The sequence below is a fragment of the Staurois parvus genome, unplaced genomic scaffold (genome assembly GCF_062004578.1).
Source record: "Staurois parvus isolate SC_StPar_1 unplaced genomic scaffold, SC_StPar_1.0 ptg000618l, whole genome shotgun sequence".
NCBI lineage: Eukaryota > Metazoa > Chordata > Amphibia > Anura > Ranidae > Staurois > Staurois parvus.
In genome coordinates, this window is record NW_028318414.1 from 4018913 (window position 1) to 4040103 (window position 21191).

Consider the following 21191-nt stretch of genomic DNA (forward strand, 5'->3'; position numbering starts at 1 on the left):
GAATATAAAGGTGTGACTTTTCAACTAGAAATGAGACAATTGTTCTAACATTAGGGAAAAATAAACATAGTAAAGAGGTGAAATCTGTCCACCACAAGAGTTGGAGTCTTGTTGTCTGCTCCATGTTTATTTGCCTGATATTCAATACCTCAGTGAAGCTGTTTTCTGAGACTTCAGGATCCTCTGAAGCTGGCCACACATGTATCAGTCTGTTTCTTAATGTAGCCCCAGCTAAAGATCGTATGTTTTAAAACTGATTACAGCTGGCAAGTACATTAAAACATATAGGTCTATTATAGTAAGACTTGAAACCACATCACACAGGACACGGCAAAAATTCCAAGTGGGTTGGCAACTGCAAGATGATCACCATTCACCTTTACCTTGCATGGAGGTTGTCACATATATATGTATATGCATATGCAAGTTAGCGGTGTAGGTATACTTGTGCTTCAGGACAAACCTTCATTCAGGTTTAGCCCACAGAGTTATATTCTGCAGACCAAAACTTTACTGCTCAACCTAATAGGGTAGGGAAGAATTAGGAACCCTGTGGTAGTAACTGTTATCTTCTCCTGAGAAAGGATGGTAGTGTTAATGGAAAACCTCTTCCAGCAGCATGGAAATTTAATGACATTCTAGACTATAGAGCAACATTATTTTTTGCATTTATGTCTTTATTTTTGCTAATAAGATATAATAGTAGGCCTGAACCACAAGCTGGAAAATGGATTCATTTTTATTTGTACATAATTTTTATAATATAGAAAATAACTGGCTATTAATATTTTTAAGTAATAACACTAGAGATTGTTGATCCAGGACATTTCTGATTGCCTTAGGATTGCCTTTTTTGTTGTTGAAGCAGATTGAGCAATGCTTTATAAGATTTTTTTTTTTTTTTTTACTTTGAGTCAACTGTGGGTTTAGGGATTCTGTGTATAGGGATTTTCAATGTATTTAGTTAAAGTGTATTCAGTTTAAAATATAAATGAAAGACAAAACATTTGTGTATAGATATAAAAAATAAATAAATAAATACAAAAAGAACAGGATACTTTTTCATACTAGTACATGGTACAGCAGGCACATATCAGGAATAAGAAATGTTGGGTGTACATACTCTTTAGCTTATGTCTTTTTTCAACCTAACTTTGTAACTACCTCTTTGCTGAGGGTAATTGTTATCTAAAAAAAATTCAGTAGATCAACAGTTGTAACTAGGTATACTTTGGCTGGGTTGTCTATAAAGTATAAATGGTTACAGAATTGTGCAACAACCACATCTTGGAGGTACTGCAAATGAAAGGGACCTTTTGAAGACCAGTGTCATCTCTGGGTCTGAATATGTTCACATTTATAATCAGTTAGATCTCATTTGTTAACAAACAACTTTGGGTTTGGTGAAAGGATCTGGAAAGGAATCTGGAAAGGGAGCCGGAGATCAGAGAGCAGGAGATTGGCGAACTAACAGTGCAGAAATGTGCATACTGGTACACCGCACCAACCTCCTTTTTCTGAATGCATACATATACTTTATACAAAGCTGATCTTTACTGGTTAGTTTAAATGTATTTAATTAAATTAAATTGTTTTTCTTTGTAGTTGGTATTCAAAATACAGACCATGGAGAAAATGGTTCAGAAGATTGTTATTGCCTCCAATCCAAGAGGAACATATTTCTTACAGATTAGCTGGAAGGAAGATTTAGAGAAAGGATTTACTGTAACACTTTGCGATGGACAAACTGCATGGATTGGTGAAGGTAAAATACTTTGAAATTTTAACTATGGACAGTGTGTGCATGTATAGACCAAATGGATATTCTAGGTACAGTTTGGCCATACATTTATACTCATCCTCTTGGAGCAGAACAGTAATCATTCATCTGGCCAGATGATCCAGTTATAAATGCATGACTAATACCAATGTAAAGTTGGGCAGCACAGGTTAATATTTTTGAGTTCTAGAATAAACTTCATTGGCAACTGTTAATAACTAAATTTCAGTTTACAACATTGTACACTAGGAGCATAAAAAAACATATTTAGTTGTTCTGATATTCTAATATTCTGTATAATTGTTATGACTCAATTTTATATAATGGTACTAACAATTGCCTTTCCACTTCAATTGTCAGCCTGTGAAAGTTTTCTGCCCAAAAAAGTAATATTTTTTTTCCTGTCATGCAAACCTCATCCCACCTGCCTATGGATTATTATTATTATAATACAGGATTTATATAGCGCCAACAGTTTTCTCAGCACTTTACAATATAACAGGAGACAATACAGCAACAATACAGTTCAATACAAGAGGGATAGGAGGGCCCTGCTTCTTGGAGCTTACAATCTAGGAGGGAGGGGTTAATGGTACAAAAGGTAGTAACTGTGGGGGATGGACTGGTTGAAAGAGTAGAAGATTCCATTATTAGCTGAGGGCAGGATAGGCTTCCCTGAAGAGATAGGTTTTCAGAGATCGCCTAAAAGTGAACAGGGTAGGCGATAGTCTGATCAATTGGGGTAGAGAGTTCCAGAGGATGGGGGAAGCTCTGGAGACAAGCATGGGAGGAGGAGACAAGGGAGCTAGAGAGTAGGAGGTCTATATATCGATTGTACACTAAGCGTTCTAGGAGTTTAGCGGTAAATGGCAGCAGGGAGATGGGTCTTAAGTTGTTCAGGTTGGTGGGGTCCAGGGAGGGCTTTTTAAGTATGGGAGTGATCAGTGCATGCTTTAAAGGGGGGGGAGGGGAAGGCACCGTTAGAGAGGGAGAGATTGAAGATGTGAGTGAGGGAGCATAGGATGGAAGAAGAGGGTGACCGTAGTAGTTGTGAGGGGACAGGATCCAGGGGGCAGGTAGTGAGACGGACTTCTGAGAAAGCCTTAGTGACCTCTTCAGTAGTAGCAAGGTCAAAAGAAGAAAGTGTTGAGGTATAAGGTATGCTAAGTGGGATGGATGTCTGTGCAGTGGTGATGCCCCTATGAATTGCGTCAGTCTTGTTTTTGAAATGATTTGCAATCTCGTGAGCAGTGAGTGAGGCACTGGGTGGAGGTGGAGAAAGTAGAGAGTTAAAAGTAGAGAAGAGATGACGAGGACTGGATGACAGGGTATTAATAAGAGTGACAAAGTAGGCTTGTTTGGCAGCATGAAGGGAGGAATTGTATGTTAAGAAAGCAGATTTATATCGGGTGAATGCTTGTTAAGATTTGGTTTTACGCCACAATCGCTCCAGCGCATGATTATTTCGCTTAAGATTTCTGATGTCGTCAGTCTGCCACGGTTGTAATGGTCAGGGCCTGATGATTCGTGTTGTTAGAGGAGCAAGTGAGTCTAGTGTGGATGAAAGTGAACTGTTGTAGACAGCAGTGGCCAGGTCAGGGCAGGACAGGGGAGAGATTCTGTCATAGAGGCGGTCAGTTGCAGAGTGGAAAGGAGCAGGGTTCAAGTTGTGAAGGTTTCTGCGGGTAATTGTTTGCTGCTTGGAGGGATAGGTGTTTGAAGATGAGGAGACTGTGAAGGTGATGAGATTGTGATCAGAGAGAGAAAAGGGGGTGTTTGTGAGGCTGTAGGGAGTACAAAGACGGGAGAAAACAAGGTCTAATGTATTCCCATCAGAGTGAGTGGAGGACTGTATACATTGTGCTAATGCAAAAGATGAGGTTATGTTGAAGAGTTGGGATGTAGCCGGGTTGTTGACATTAATAGGGATGTTAAAATCTCTGAGAATGATAGTGGGTAGTTCAGAGGAGAGAAAGTAGGGTAGCCAGGCGGATATATCATCAAGAAAGCGGGACACCGGTCCAGGATTGCGGCTATTCCCGGAAGAAAGAGGATGCCTGATGTAGGGGTGAGATACTGGAGAACCAGGGTTTGGGGAGATACAGTGAGGAACAGAAGTATTTGAACACCCTGCGATTTTGCAAGTTCTCCCACTTAGAAATCATGGAGGGGTCTGAAATTCACATTGTAGGTGCATTCCCACTCTGAGAGACAGAATTAAAAAAAAAATTCAGGAAATCACATTGTATGATTTTTAAAGAATTTATTTCTCTTGAACATAAGTATTTGAACACCTGAGAAAATCAGTGTTAATACTTGGTACAGAAGCCTTTGTTTGCAATTACAGAGGTCAAACGATTCTTGTAGTTCTTGACCAGGTTTGCACACACTGCAACAGGGATTTTGGCCCACTCCTCCACACAGATCTCCTCTAGATCTGTCAGGTTTTGGGGCTGTCGCTGAGCAACATGGAGTTTCAGCTCCCTCCAAAGATGTTCTATTGGATTTAGGTCTGGAGACTGGCTAGGCCACTCCAGAACCTTGATATGCTTCTTACGGAGCCACTCCTTGGTTATCCTGGCTGTGTGCTTCGGGTCGTTGTCATGTTGGAAGACCCAGTCACGACCCATCTTCAATGCTCTGACTGAGGGAAGGAGGTTGTTGCTCAAAATCTCACAATAAATGGCCCATTCATCCTCTCCTTAATACAGTGCAGTCGTCCTGTCCCCTTCGCAGAAAAGCACCCCCAAAGCATGATGTTACCACCCCCATGCTTCACAGTAGGGATGGTGTTTTTGGGATGCAACTCATCCTTTTTCCTCCAAACACGACGAGTGAAGTTTAGACCAAAAAGTTCTACTTTGGTCTCATCTGACCACATGACTTTCTCCCATGCCTCCTCTGGATCATCCAGATGGTCATTGGCAAACTTCAGACAGGCCTGGACATGTGATGACTTGAGCAGGGGAACCTTCCGTGCAATGCATGATTTGAAACCATGACGGCGTAGTGTTCTACCGACAGTGACCTTTGAAACTGTGGTCCCAGCTCTCTTCATGTCATTGACCAGCTCCTCCCTTGTAGTTCTGGGCTGATTTCTCACCTTTCTTATCCTCAGTAATAATCCACGAGGTGAGATCTTGCATGGAGCCCCAGTCTGGGGGAGACTGACAGACGTCTTTAGCCTCTTCCATTTTCTAACAATTGCTCCAACAGTTGATCTGTTTTCACCAAGCTGCTTGGCAATTGCCCCGTAGCCCTTTCCCGCCTTGTGGAGGTCCACAATTTTGTCTCTGGTGTCTTTTGACAGCTCTTTGTTATTGCCCATGGTAGTAGTTGGCGTCTGACTGACTGTATGGTGGACAGGTGTCATTAAAGAGCTCAGACAGGTGCTACTAAGTTAGATTAATGAGTGGAGTAGAGGTGGACATTTTAAAGGCACAGTAACAGGTCTTTGAGAGCCAGAACTTTTGCTGTTTCTTAGGTGTTCAAATACTTATGTTCAGCAGTGCAAGACAAATAAATTTTTTAAAGGTCATACAATGTGATTTCCCGAATTTTTTTTTAAATTCTGTCTCTGAGTGGGAATGCACCTAAAATGTGAATTTCAGACCCCTCCATGATTTCTAAGTGGGAGAACTTGCAAAATCGCAGGGTGTTCAAATACTTCTGTTCCTCACTATATCCCCAGAGGTTAGGAGAAGAAGGGTGAGGAAAGTAACATGGGAACGGGATGTACACGAGTGTACATGCCCTCCAGTCCTGGTGTTTGGGTCAGCAGGAGAGTAAAGTATCAGCAGGAGGTGATGAAAGCAGTAGTAGGGAGATGGTAGCAGTGAGGGTGAGATGTACAAGTTTTGGGGTGGAGCAGAAGGGTAAAGAAGTGAGATTTTGGGAACACAGGATAGTAATATGAAAAGGAGGAGTAGAGGGGACATATTAAAAGGTACACGGAGTGGGACTCAGACTTGTAGGAGATGTTTCCCAGGGTGTTTGCTTGCAGTCTGTCCAACACGCAGTAGAGTCTTCCTGCTGGTTGAGTTATCCTGCTTTAATTAAACTGCTGTGTTCAACTGCTTCTTAGCACTCTATCAAAAACAGCACGGCATGTACAGTGGGTATAGAAAATAATCACCCCCTTTTAATAATCACTTTTTGCTGCTTTGCAGCCTGAAATGAAGACAGACACAGTTTTTATTTAGCTAGCTGTATTTACTCAGTGCAAGTTATAACAGCCAAGTGAAAGATATAACACCAACAAAATAGCAAAAATTAAAAAACGGAGTCACTTAGTTGGAAAAAGGATCACCCCCCTCCTAAAAATGACTTGTAAACTCAATCAGATATGGCTAGTCACCTTTTCAGTGGCAAGCCATTTGACTTTCAACTATGATCAGCTGTGGTCATTTTGATTAGCTCCGCATGAAAAGAGCTTTCCTGGAGCATTTCAGTCCCTGAATGGCAAATGGAGAAAACAATCAACTATGGATGGCAAGGCATTGTCAAAAGATCTTTGGGGTAAAGTTGTGGAGGAGATAGATTCAAAAAAATGTCAAAGGCTTTATCAATGCCTAGAAGCACAGTGAAGTATATTATTAAGAAGTGGGAGGTATTTGATACAACATAGACCCTCCGTGGATCAGGACATTGCTCCAATCTGGATGAAAGAGCCAGGAGGAAACTGGTCAGAGAGGCTACCTAGAGGCCTACAGCAACTCTGAAACAGTTGCCGGAATTTGTGACAAAGAGTGGCCATTGTGTGCATGTGATAACAATATCACAAGTTCTCCTCAAATCTGGCTTGTATGGGAGGGTTGCAAGAAAAAAGCCACTCCTCAATAAAGGCTACATTCAGTCTCGAGACCACATGGAAAAAGGTGTTATGGTCAGATGAGACTACAATTGAATTAACTGGCCTCAACACTAAACGATATGTCCAATATAGCTCACCATGCAAATAACACCATTTCTACAGTAAAGCATGGAGGTGGTAATATCTTGTTATGGGGATGCTTCTCTGCAGCAGGGACTGAAGCACTTGTCAGGATAGAAGGAAAAATGGATGGGACAAAATACTGCCAAGGGAAATCTGCTGCCATCTGCTAGAAAGTTGTCAGTGGGAAGTTTTACCTTCCAACATGACAATGACCCAAATCACACAGCAAAAATGACCACGCAGTGGTTGAAAAAAAAAAGGTGAATGTCCTTGTATTGCCTAGTCAGAGCCCAGACTTAAACCCCATTGAAAATCTGTGGAATGACTTGAAGACTGCAGTCCACAACGGTCACCATCAAATTTAATTGAACTTGAGCAGTTCTGCAAAGAAGATTGCACAAATATTGCAAAGTCTAGATGTGAAAAGTTAGTAGAGACATATCCCAACAGACTAAAGGCTGTAATTAAAGCAAAAGGTGGTGCAACAAAATACTGAAAAAAGGGGGTGATCCTTTTTCCATCTCAGAGATTTTTTATTTTTGTTTTTTGTTTTTTTTCCGGACATTTTGGTGTTTTACCTTTCACTTGGACGTTATAGGTTGCACTGGGTAAAGACAGCTGGATAAAACAAAAACTGTGTCTGCTTTCATTTCAGGCTGCAAAGCAACAAAATGTGATTATTTTATAGGGGGTGAATCTTTTCTATACCCACAGTAATAGGCTTTCTCAGAAGCTATTTTGTATGGAAAAGGATATCCCTTGTCTCTTGTCCCTTGCTCTTAGGTTACAAAAAAAACTGGCACTTTTTGTTTTAAAACAAGTATGAAAAGAGTCATAGTGCAAGCTGGACACTGTATTAAAAATGCCTAGCAAGGTGCATAACCAACTTAGCAGGACATAACAATATTCTGTTTTGGTGACTGTAGTATTAGGTAAGAAAATAATTCCCGGGGACTAGCAGTCCCAGTAGTAAAAGTCAAGGGATGGAAGATCCTAATGGAAAGGTAGCAAATGTGGCGGGTAACAAAAAGAAAGAAAACTAGAGAATAACAAAGGCTAAGGAAAAAGAGAGGGGGGTGGGGTGCAATGAATTAGGAAAGGAGAATGGGGAAGGGAGGGGGGGAAAGAGGGGAAAAGGGGAGGGAAAATGGAAACAGTAGGAAGGGGGAAAGAGAGGGAGGCTCGGCAGCGTTGTGTCAGATTCAAATGGAAAATTAAATTGTGAGGAGAGAATGGTCCAAATCTGCTGGTGAGTAGTGTGTGACTAAAGGATTCCAAATTTTGTGTATTGTGTAATTTAAGTATGTTTGTTTAAGGGTTTTTTCAGATGGATGCTGAGACATAGCCTCCATGCTTAGCAGCTTTTTGTTACATGTACATTCACCTCAGAGCTGTACAAATAGAGCTTGCAAGGACACAGATGCATGTCAATTTTTTAAATGTGGGAAGGAACGGGTGTATGGATCCAAAAGCACAGTTCAGGTCCAAGCACCTGCTTCTGCCTGCTTTCCAAATTTTGACATACATCTGTGTCCATGCAGCTACAGTGTTTGCATCCTCTTCTATGGGCTGTCTGCACGCAGCTCTGAGATGGATACACATGCAGCAAAAGGCGGGTCAGCAAGGGGAATGGGTCTCAGCTCTTGTCTCAGTGAGCCCTTAAAGTGTAAAGCAACTGATACATATATACCATATTCACTTACTTTATGGGCAATCGCACCAAATGTGTCTGAATATGCATTTGGAATTATACCCAATAAAGCACTAGGAAGGATAATCGGTGATTGAGTGCAAGAATCAAGAATGGATGAGGTACTAATGAATAAGCAATTTGTAATTTGTTTCAATAGCTAGAAACATTAATCAGGCTTTCTGCAGTATTAAGCCAGATCTCTTGCAAGTCCTTTTGGGAGATAGACATCCCTAGGTCTTGTTCCCAGCTGATAGTGTATTTAGTTGTAGAGGAGAACAAAACAAACTGACTTTTTTATTGATTAACTGAGCTCAGACCCAGACCAAACCAAGGTAATCCTTCGATTGCTTATAACAAAAAAACAGAATTCAGTGGGGGATGCACAATGTAACCAGTCTCATAATGTTGCCGATAACATTTATTAAGCAGTCACCTTGTATGCCTTTTAACCACTTGCCCTCCAGCAGATTTACCCCCCTTCATACCCAGACCATTTTTTGTGATGTATGGTGCTGTGCTACCTTAACTGTCATTCGTGTGGTCATGCAACACTGTACACAAATTATTATTATTATTATCATTATACAGGATTTATATAGCGCCAACAGTTTGCTCAGCGCTTTACATTATAGTGGGAGACAATACAGTAACAATACAGTTCAATACAAGAGGGATTTGAGGGCCCTGCTCCTTGGAGCTTACAATCTAGGAGGGAGGGGTTAATGGTACAATAGGTAATACCTGTGGGGATGGAGTGGTTGGGAGATTAGAGGATTCCAGTATTAGCAGAGGGTGGGATAAGCTTCCCTGAAGAGAGAGGTTTTCAGTGATCGCCTAAAAGTCAGCAGAGTAGGCGATAGTCTGATAGATTGGGGTAGGGAGTTCCAGAGGATGGGGAAGCCCTGGAGAAGTCCTGGAGACGAGCATGGGAGGAGAAGACAAGGGAGCTAGAGAGTAGGAGGTCTTGCGAGGAGCAGAGAGTACGGTTTGGGTGATATTTAGAGGCAAGATCGGTTATGTAATTTGGGGCAGTGTAATGTACAGCTTTAGATAAAAAAGGAAAAACTTAGCGAGCACTTACAGTTAGCAGCTATAGCACCAAAAAGGAACCACAGACCTTTCCAGAAATAATAAAAGAAAACACAGTGCAGCGCTAAAGCAATTAAAACAGTAGTAAACCTGAGTGGCAATGAAAAATTCCTATGATAATAAAAATGCCAGTGGTAAATAAACAGTGTTTCCAAGGTATAAATAAAACAAGCAATAATAAAGTGACAAGGTGTCAAGTGATAAAAAGTCCAAATCGATATTGATAGCAGATGTAACGGCTATATTATCCCAGTGTGAACAAATGGTGATCCGGTGAAGAGTGACAAAAATTGTAAGAATGCTCACTCACCGAAAGCGCAATCTTAATGCGCATTGGTCAAATATAGAGGTCCCCTTAAGGGTACAGCCTGGTGTAGAATCTCCTCCTCTCTGGATGGATTTTAGGGATGTCAATCAGAGGGGTCTGGTCATATGCTTCCCTCTTGGGATCCGGATAAGTCACCTGGGGTCCTGGGATGAGGTTCAATTGCTCGGTGTAGAGCAAAAAACAAAAACGCCCATAGTGTAGTATGTTGATAGTATTTATTAGTAAAAAAATTAGTAAAACCAAACACCAGAGCATTAAACTGGTCCCTATATGGATAGTATCGATAAGCAGGCTAATATGGTTTAAAGAACTGGTCAAACGTAGATAGTAGCAGCAAAACAGGCTACTATACCAATTCCAATAGTGAATAGCACTAACCAGCTGGTTTGTTATGATGGCCGCCAGACAGCTTTATATGTCAGTGTTAGTGTTTTGAATTTTATTTGTTGGGCAACTGGGAGCCAGTGGAGGGATTGGCAGAGAGGGGTGGCATATACAGAATGGTTAGTAAGGTGGATGAGTCTGGCAGCAGCATTCATGATAGACTAAAGTGGGGATAGCCTGCGATGAGGTAGGCCAATGAGGAGGGAGTTACAATAGTCGAGGCGTGATATGACAAGGGAGTGAATAAGTTGCTTAGTGGTTTCCGGGGTTAGGAACGGTCGTATCTTGGAGATGTTGCGGAGGTGAAGTCTACATGATTTTGTCAGTGATTGGATCTGGGGCTGGAAGGACAGATGGGAGTCTAGGATTACACCTAGGACCCTGGCATGAGGGGAGGGACTGATGATTGTGTTATCGATCTTGATGGTGAAGTCAGTGGAGGTGGCACGGGCCGGGGGGAATACTAAGAGCTCAGTTTTGGAAAGATTGCGTTTGAGGAAGTGGAGTGACATCCAAGCCGATATGTCTCTTAGTAGGCTAGTGATGCGAGTGGAGACTGAAGGGGTGAGGTGAGAGGTAGAAAGATAGATTTGTGTGTCATCAGCATAGAGATGGTACTTAAAGCCATGGGAGTTTATCAATTGACCAAGGGAGGAGGTGTAGATGGAGAAGAGAAGGGGTCCAAGGACAGAACCTTGAGGGACCCCTACAGAGAGAGGGAGTGAAGAGGAAGTGGCAGCGGTATAGGTAACACTGAAGTAGCGCTGCAATAGGTAGGAGGAGAACCATAAGAGAGTGGAGTCTCTGAGGCCAAGAGTGTAGTTTTTTGAGGAGGAGGGGATGGTCAACCGTATCAAAAGCCGCAGAGAGGTCAAGTAGTAGGAGTATTGAATAGTGGCCATTGCTTTTAGCAGTTAGTAGATCATTAGAGAGTTTTAGTAGGGCAGTTTCAGTGGAGTATAGGGGGTGAAAGCCAGACTGTAAAGGGTTGAGAAGGTTGTTGTTGGTGAGGTGGGAGCTCAGACGATTGTAGACTAAGCGTTCCAGGAGTTTAGAGGTAAATGGCAGCAGGGAGATGGGTCTTAGGTTGTTCAGGTTGGTAGGGTCCAGGGAGGGTTTTTTAAGTATGGGAGTGATGTGTGCATGCTTTAGAGGCGAGGGGAAGGCACCAGTAGAGAGGGAAAGATTGAAGATGTGAGTGAGGGAGCATAGGATGGAAGAGGAGTTTGACCGAAGGAGTTGTGAGGGGACAGGGTCCAGGGGGCGGGTGGTGAGGCGGGCTTCTGAGAAAGCCTTAGTGACCTCTTCGGTAGTAGCGAGGTCAAAAGAGGAAAGTGTTTGAGGGAGGTTTAGTATGAGGAATGCTAAGTGGGGTGAATGTCTGTTTAGTGGCGATGTCCCTACGAATTGCGTCAATCTTGTTTTTGAAGTGGTTTGCAATCTCGTGGGTAGTGAATGAGGTAATAGGTGGCGGTGGAGGCGAAGAAAGTAGAGAGTTAAAAGTAGAGAAGAGCCGACGAGGGCTGGAAGAGAAGGTATTGATGAGAGTGACAAAGTAGGCTTGTTTAGCAGCGTGAAGGGAGGAAGTGTATGTTAAGAAGGCAGATTTATATCGGGTGAGCGCTTGGTGAGATTTGGTTTTACGCCATAATCGCTCCAGCGCACGACTGTGTCGGGAGCGGGAGACAAAGAGGTCGTGGATAGAGGTGAGCTTATTGCAGACCGAGTGGGCGTTCCAGAGTGCACATGAAAACAGGAGGGTGGTTTTGGGGAGCAAGGGGACAGATATTAGATTGAGGGGATTGCAACAATTCCCAGAAGAAAGAGGATGTCTTGAGTGTGGGCGAAGTAATGGAGGAAATATCCCCAGAGGTTTGGAGAAGAAGGGTGAGGAAGGTGGCATGAAATTTGTATCATTTTTCACACATATAGAGCTTTCTGTTGGTGGTATTTGATTTTATTTTTTGCTCTATAAACGAAAAAAGACAACATTTTTAAAAAATATTTTTTATTTTTTTTTCTCTGAAACATATATTCCATAAAAAATTAAATTTCTTCATGAATTTAGGCCAAAATGTATTCTGCTATGTCTTTGGTAAAACAAAATCCTAATAAGTATACTGTATATTAGTTGGTTTGCGTCTACAAATGATGGTATATATACTGGAATATTTGTTTTGTTTTTTTTTTAATACGAATGACTTATAACCGGACTGTGATAGTACAGCGGACATTCTCACACTGGCTAACTGACACCGACATGACCAGTGACATTAATACAGTGATCAGTGCTAATGTAATGCACTGGCACTGTACTAATGACACTGGGCAGGAAGGGGCTAACATTTGTGGCAATCAAAGGGTTAATTGTGTGCCTAACTATATGTGATCTGTGTACTGTGTACTGTTTTACTAGGGGATGTGACAGGTTTTGTGTGCCTGAGACAAAAACCAGCACATCCCCCTAGCTCACGAAGAGATCAGTGGGTCCTGGCTGTAAATTATCAGCATGTCAGGGAGCCAGTGACAGCACGGGTAGACTGGCATGCACGCCCCCCACCCAGTAAAGCAAAATCACCTATACGTACCTGATTTTGTGCTGCCGGCCTGCACTGTAGCAGTAAAGCAAGCGGTTATACCAATACACACATAATCATGAGCTAATCATTGTCTTTTTGGTCAGAATATGTAAGCTCACTACCCAAACCAAGGGTGCTTATGTCTGGTGAGTCCCGCTCTTAACACGTTACAAAGTATGTAAAACTGACACTCTTTATGGTTTTCCTGGGCACATGTTCTTAGGTTTACCTTGCCAAGTGTTTGGTAACTTATAAGACACTTTCATACTCGCAGGGATCCAATTATTATAATAACACTACGAAGGATCATTTGATTATATTAAACATAGAACCACCCATGTATTAATCATATCTGCATGAAGGGCTCAAAAAGACTCCCAATATCTAAACATGTGAGGGTTTCACAGTGCAGATGCAGTTTTACCCTTTAGTGTGTTATATGGAAAATTTAACAATTTACAACTGTCCAGCAGACACTACAAGATCATAATTATGTCCCAGTGACTATTTTAAGGAAGACCCAAGTTTTTATTTCTGGTGAATGTAGTGCAATATGGCTCACTACTGATGACTTTACAACAGATAGAACACAATATGAAATCTTAAGTCAGCTATAATATAATATACTGACATGTATTTCTGTAATATTACTGTTGACTGTTTTAATGATTTGTAAAATATTTATATTAAAATAAGAAACCTTCATTATGACTTTACAGATTAATGTGTGTATTCAAGGACAAATTTATTTTAGTAAACTTGTCTAATAAAGCCCTGTATCCCCCTGAGTGTTAGGGCATTTTCACACTGCCCTGCTGCAATTTCCCCACAGCGTGGGCGCAGTATATCTGTGGTTTCCTTGTGGGTTATCTGTGCTTTCCCATAGATTTCTATTAAATCAGGTGTTTTTCAGCATGCTGGACTTTTGATGAGAGTTCAGAACACGCAAAAATGCCTTATCTAATAGAAGTCTATGGGAAATCAAAGGTAACCTGCAGGGAAAGTGCAGTTGCACTTCACTGCACTGCAGCCATAGTGAGGGGAAACCACAGCGGGGCAGCGTGAAAGCACACTAAGCTGTCCTTTGAAATACTGCTCACTTACTGGAATAAATGAGGTTGCAGCGCTTGTGCGCACTAAAAAGACTAGTGTTTTTTTGGAAGAAAGGCTGCACAGCACCAAGCAGTTCCAAACAGTAAAGATCACCAGAGTGGGGAGGAAGGTAAGTATTTAACATGGTAGGCTGCACTTAGGAGGTGGGAGATTTATTAAAGGACAATACTAAAAGTGAACACGCCCTTTTGAGGGTTTATCTGCCTGCATTTAGCTTGGCCTGAGAGGTCCTCTCTTCTTGTAGGACTGTTGTGCAGCAGCACAGGTAGCATGCCCACTCTTGTGAAGAGCGCTATTCATATTCTTTCTCCCCCCAGACAAGTGTCAACTTTTTACCTGTGGGTAAACCACAGATCACAATAGACTGATCATTTCATTAGTTGTATCCTTAAAGTACTAACATACCATACTGAAGAACAATAAAAAATACGGTATCTCCAGCTTCAGTGTGTATAGATCAAATATGGCTCATCGAGCCCTGTGCTGCACTTAAGGGGTTCTGTAGGTCTTACCTCACCCCCCACCCCATATTCTGGGGTACTTTCACGCTCTGTTTTTGGTTACCATGTACCCCCTTTTTATAAGCTGCCATGATGTTGAAATGGCGCACCCACTTCAGTTAGGGCTTACATATATGTTTATGCCCAGATTGTATGAAGCGTTTTACTAACCTGGCTTTTTGTCTCCCTTTTACATTGTTTATTGGCATCTCGGAAATTGTACCTGCACACATTCTTGTTTGTTTGTTTGTTATGCTCTATATCTTCAATAAACAAATCTGGCAATAAAAAATACAGTATATCCAACTAGACTAGATGATAAAAAATTCTTGAGAGGAACATAATAAAATGTGATTAGTTAGCTGATACTACAAATCTACATGAAAGTGTAAAGTAATTTAAGTATTGTTATGACATGACATGGTGGAATCTTTTTGTAATTTTCTATTTGTGTAAAATGTTTTGCTCCATGTTGGTGGTCATAGAGAACTAAATCTCCATTATACAGAAAACTAATATTTCACATATTTTATAATGCGTGTTTTAGTTTAAATATAAGGAATTGTTATTGTAAGAGTAGGATATGGGAGAGGTATACTTTGCAGCAACATAATAACAAAATGTCAGTCTCTGTGCTTTATGCTGTAATTTGCCATTATTTATGTTACAGAGATGCAATCCATCTGAGCAACAAAAGTATGACGCAAGTTACTGTGCAAGTCTTGCAGTCTTCATACACGACAAAAGAATCGGTCCTTGTTTTCTTTTCCCTTCTGCCTGGATTATCTGATTGCTGTAATCAATGTTAAATAATTTTAATACCTTAAAAAAGCAGTGTTTGAGGAGTCAACACAATACAAAGTTATAGAAAACTGGTGCAGTTAGTAGATGAAAAATAAGAAAGAACAGAAGAATAGGGTTGTTCACAATGTTTTAAGATCACAGAATGATCCAGGGGTAATTTGCTCACATATGGAATTTTTACCTCCTGAATGTTTTCTTTTCCTTTTTTTTTTCTTTTCTAAAAGTGTCTGCAGAAGATATATCCAAGGAAGCAGCAGATATGGAGATGGAAAGGCCGAAATATGTTGATGAGTTAAAAAAAGCTCTGATTACTGCAACACTGCCAGCTAGCAAATATAGTTTTGATCTTGTAAAGGATGGAAGTGCTTATGACACATATTGCTTTACATATGAGAAAAAATTAAAGGACGTTTCGGTAAGTAGAACTTTTAATTGTTGGTAGACAGGCAAACTTAAGTTTTTACTGGGGAATAGTGGATGTACATATCAGTTTGCTCATAAAATCTTGAACTCTAGGGGTAAATCAAAGTTTAAATTAGCAATTTATATTACAATTCAGCCTAACCTCCTCCCATCATTTTTTATCTCCTATTAAAGAAAACCTATAATGCTTTTAGGTCATTTTCATTTTAGTTGTTGTGTTTTTAAACTATCTGTCTGCTGGTCGGTTGGTTGGTTAGTCTGTCTATTTATATCTATCTATGAAATATCCAGAGATACACCAGTAGGACCCTGCTTGAGGCATGCTTCACCTCTCAGACTTGGCCCTCTGATAAGGGATAAGTCACTGCCATGATTATTTGGGATTTGGGAACAGGAGGTATAGTTCAGCACAGCTGAAACATAATCATGCTAATAAGTGAAAATAATACATCAGTTTCCCCTGCTGGCTGGATTGAAGATTGCATAATATTAATATAATATACAATATTTTTTCTCATAACTATAATAAACAAAACTATAATTTACAGACAATATAATATTTGCTAAACCACTACACAGTTAAAGTATAACTAAAGGCATTTTTTGTAGTTTTGGATAGAGTGCAGAGGGATTAGAACACTTGCCAGTTTTTATTGCTGTCTGTGTCCCCATTAAGGATTCATCCTCTCTATTTGTCCTGTTTACCATTATCATTGAAAGTGAAAGTAAAGGAAATCCCAAATTTTGTGTTGTTCCCAGAAAAGTAATAGATAGAGAGGGAAATCTTCCAATAGGTACACTAGATCTGGTGACCTGGAGGTCCCCAATGAATTACCTTAATTTGCAAGGATTTCCTCTCACTTCCTGTTTGGCTATTGGACAGGAAATGAAGGGAACTCTCTACAGTGGAACACAAATGGTGAAAAAATATCTGACGGGTTATAACCCTCCCCTGCTCTATCAAAAAGAAAAAAAAAAAAGTTTTGCCTATAGTTCTACTATAAGTTAGAGGTGTTTCATTTCTACATTGTACAACAGAATTAATAAACCAATCAGACCAGCAATATTGGTGTTTATGGAGGGCTGCTTATTTCAGGAATTATATTAATGTGTTTATTTTACTGCTGAAGAGCCAGTGAGCAGTTTAAGTGCTTGTCACAACTGAAATAATATTGCTTTTATTCCATGGGTCCTGATCGTTATCCAAATGTTGACATAGCATGCCACAATATGAGCTAAATATTTTTGAAATGTCACATTAGTAACATAGAAAGTCAAACTAACAAAGGACAGAAAGCCCTCCATGATCAGCTTAATTTTATTTTAATACCATTCTAATAGTGTTTATAGAGAAAATGTAATAAAAAAAAAAACTTCAGTGAGGAGATAAAACATTTCTTCCTTTCATTGTGGGATCATTGCTGGTTTACATCATTTTGTATCTCCTCTACTACAGTAAGTTGAAGTTACATCTTTGACATGTATTTCTTCGCCAGCCTTTGAATATGCTTGTTATACCTAATTAATCAAAAACAATATTGAAACTAAAAATTACCTTCCTTGTTTAGTAGCTCTCTTACTGCTTGTATCAAGTATAGTGGTAACACAGTATAAAATTTAGTAATCTGGGGTGACACTTATTCACAAGCTCTGAAAGGTGATAGCTCTTTCCCTTTGACTCAGGAAGTTGCAATATAGTGCAGAGGTAAGTAATTCATGAAACTATACATTCCACAAGCCAAAATTTGAAAGGGAAAATGAAATGAAATCTTGGTTAAAATCAACAGATCATCTTAAGTCCACCCTTAAAGTGCATTTCCAATTTTGCAGTCAAGTTTGAAAAAAAAAAAACACCATGTGTTTGTTCCCATTCATACAGCATAACTAATAATAATTTGTAACTTTCTAATTGTTTCTTTGGAGCATGCCTGTTGGCAGATTGCAAGCTGCTCTGAACAGTTTTGAAAGTGAAAGTGGAGGGACATAGGTGGGGCAGGCTGAGTTTCCTCTTATTAACATAACATTCAGAATTCAAGCCCAAAGGTATTTAACTTTTTGTGTTCAAACCTAGTTTGCAATTGATAATGAAGGGCACAGTACAGACAGGGTAAATTATTGTAAACATTAACTTTCCAGCTCCCTCGTTAATATTACATACAATGAGAAAAGGTCAGTTTGGGCGTTTTCAGAAAAGAGCGTGTAAAAATATAAGCAGCAATGATTAAATATTTTTTAAGTTATGCTATGTGAATGGGAACCCGTAACAAATATAAAGAGATGTTACCACAATTTGACTGCAAAAAGGGAAATACACTTTAATAGTGAACTTGGCTTTGAATAGACACTGGCACGAGTAATTGGAATGAAAAAAAAAAAGAAAGAAAATAAGATAACTAAATGACCTTTCCTGCTATCTTGTCATGGACAATTTAGTTTAGAATGGAGATTGTCAGTCTTTGGCTTTCTCAGGGAAATATGCCTCAGTGGCTTGCAACAGTTGGAAAGCAACATGCTGTATTATCTGAAGACACTAGAAGGCCAAAGCTGAACCTTTAAAAAACAGGTATCAAGTGTCTGTTATGGTTCACATAATGCCACCTCTTTATGTTTCCTACAGTGTCTTTCCTTTGCTATCAATTAAGTCTCACTGATTTATTTCCCATAGAAATGATGTAGCGCAGGGGTGGGCAAACTTTTTGACTTGAGGGCCGCAATGGGTTCATATATTGGACCCGGGGGCCGGACCAAGAGTAGATGAATGATGTGTATGTGTCATCCATAGTAAGTATAGTAATATTCCCCCATAGTAAGCATAGTAATTAATCCCCCATAGTAATTAATCCCCCATATAGTAATTCATCCCCCATAGTAATTCATCCCCCATATAGTAATTCATCCCCCATAGTAATTCATCCCCCATATAGTAATTCATCCCCCATATAGTAATTCGTCCCCCATATAGTAATTCGTCCCCCATATAGTAATTCGTCCCCCATAGTAATTCATCCCCCCTAGTAATTCATCCCCCATATAGTAATTCATCCCCCATAGTAATTCATCCCCCACATAGTAATTCATCCCCCACATAGTAATTCATCCCCCATATTAATTCATCCCCCATATTAATTCATCCCCCATATAGTAATTCATCCCCCATAGTAATTCATCCCCCACATAGTAATTCATCCCCCACATAGTAATTCATCCCCCATATTAATTCATCCCCCATATTAATTCATCCCCCATATAGTAATTCATCCCCCATATAGTAAGTCCCCCATATAGTAATTCATTCCCCATATAGTAAGTCCCCCATATAGTAATTCATCCCCCATATAGTAAGTCCCCCATATAGTAATTCATTCCCCATATAGTAAGTCCTCCATATAGTAATTCATTCCCCATATAGTAAGTCCTCCATATAGTAATTAATTCCCCATATAGTAAGTCCCCCATATAGTAATTCATTCCCCATATAGTAAGTCCCCCATATAGTAAGTCCCCCATATAGTAATTCATCCCCCATATAGTAAGTCCCCCCCCTGTGTCAATTCACTTACCTTTGGTCCGCGCGTTCCTCTCGTATTCCCGCGCCGTTCTGGTCTTCAGGGAGGACTGTGAGAGGAGTTCGTCACGCTGCCCCGCCTACATCCTGGCTGCCCCGCCTACATCCTGACAGCTGCAGAGTCCTGACGTCCGAGAGGAGGGAGGGGGGCGGCCATCCGAGAGGGGGGGCGGCCATCCGAGAAGAGAGGAGGGGAGAGGAGGAGAGGAGGGAGGGGAGAGGAGGAGAGGAGGGAGGGGAGCGGGCGCCCGGCACACAGGAGAGCCGCATCTAAATTTGTAAAGAGCCGCGGCTTGCCGACCACTGGCCTTGCGGGAGCCTAGCTCCGCGGGCCGGATTAAAAGGTCCGCCGGGCCGTATACGGCCCGCGGGCCGTAGTTTGCCCATTGCTGATGTAGCGTAATGACAGTGAAAGAGGTTTTTTACATGTAAAGGCTATTGTTTTCTGGTACTAAGTTTATTATTGTATAGGGATGACTCATTGTATCATTTCCATGTAAGTTGGTTGTTCAGAATGTTCAGTCTTCTGTTATTTGGTAACACTGTTGCTACAAGCCATGAAATTCCATATCAAACTGTGTATTCTTGTTTTTTTCTTAATGCTACAATACTCAAATTATTTTTTTGACCTAAACCCATGTCAGTGCAATTTTTTTTTTCATCTACAGCAATCCTTACCCCTAATAAATGTACCCTGCTATTTCCATTATTGATTTATAATCAACATTCTTCAATTGTCCGGTAGCAAATCTTGCTCCTGATCCAGGTAAAGGTTCCTCTATAGCTCAAATTGTGTACTAGAGGCAGAAAGCTTCAGTGATATCGGTGTCTTTTGGCCTTGTTCTCCTTGTGTCATATATATGGAAAGATTTTCAGTGTCATGTAACTACATTACATTTTATCAACTTGAGCATCTGCAGTATTTACTCGCTCCTAGGCTGCATGTTTTAAAAGAGGACACTTAGCAGCAAAATCAAGTGATCTGACAAATTTACAGTACTTTCACAAATTATTTGCTAAAATAATTAAGTAATTGGACTATATGGTGCCTTGACTTCTGATGAAAATGTATGGATGTTTCCATAGTTTGTACACACTAAAGCAGAAAATTTATCAGCTGGCAGTGTGGGAGGGTTTGTACCTTAATACAATATGCCGCTTGTTTCTTTCCCCACACCCTCTTGAAGAAATCCAGTGTGCATTATATGAATTAAGGCTTCATTCTCTGTTACATCTGCATTGTAGGACCAGCAGCCGCTATGCTGTGTATCACGGCAGCCACCAGTCTTGCCTCTACCCCACTGTAGTTCTTTACTACTACATCCCTGCTCGCTGTAGTGGGCAGACTCTGAAGCCTTAACTTCCATTATGAACTCCGCCCTCCACTCCTCCTTACGTTCAGTGCACACGCTGTGTGTGACTTCCTGCATTTCCCTTTGCACTTTGCATAATAGGAAATGTAGTTTTCTTTCCCCACATGGATATGATGTGCAACAAGAGATATAAAATACTCCTCCCAGTGCCAGGAAGGAGCCTTCTTTTCCAAGGATTTCATGACATTACTGGGACTGAAAATTTTTAAATTGAAGTAAAGTAAGTAACTATGATTTAAACTTTGTCAGCCGTGTAACAGAGATTAGGGAGAGGGACATGCATTTACAATGTTAGCTAGATCCTGGAGTTCAGCTTTAAGGACCAGTTGGCCCTTTTGCCTTTTACTGAACCTGTAAAGCACATCTATGTCCGTTCAGGAGTTTAAATTTTAGCAAAACAGTTCAGAAGTGCAGTATATTCAGACAGTTAATAATAGATACCACAAGCAGGACTGTTGGCAAAGCAGGCTGGCTGGTGCTTGTGCTGCACCACCACAGATGTCATCAGGGGTAGCAAGGACTGATGCAAGGATGGAGCAGGTCAGAGCAGACCAAAAGGTAACAGAGAGTCTGATATAACAGGAGGGTCTGGCGGAAGTGTAGTCTAGACCAGTGTTTCTCAAC

General features: G+C 40.7%; 1 protein-coding gene across 5 annotated transcripts in view; it reads left to right on the top strand.

Moving 5' to 3' along the window:
• Window positions 1-21191, top strand: part of XRCC4 (X-ray repair cross complementing 4) — a 477644-nt gene that overhangs the window by 99676 nt on the left and 356777 nt on the right. For all 5 annotated transcript variants that reach the window (XM_089693240.1, XM_089693242.1, XM_089693238.1 and 2 more), the window contains exons 2-3: window positions 1606-1765; window positions 15431-15621. In XM_089693240.1, coding sequence (XP_089549366.1) covers window positions 1627-1765; window positions 15431-15621 — 330 coding nt within the window. In that variant the 5' untranslated portion in view covers window positions 1606-1626. The remainder of the gene's footprint in view (window positions 1-1605; window positions 1766-15430; window positions 15622-21191) is intronic.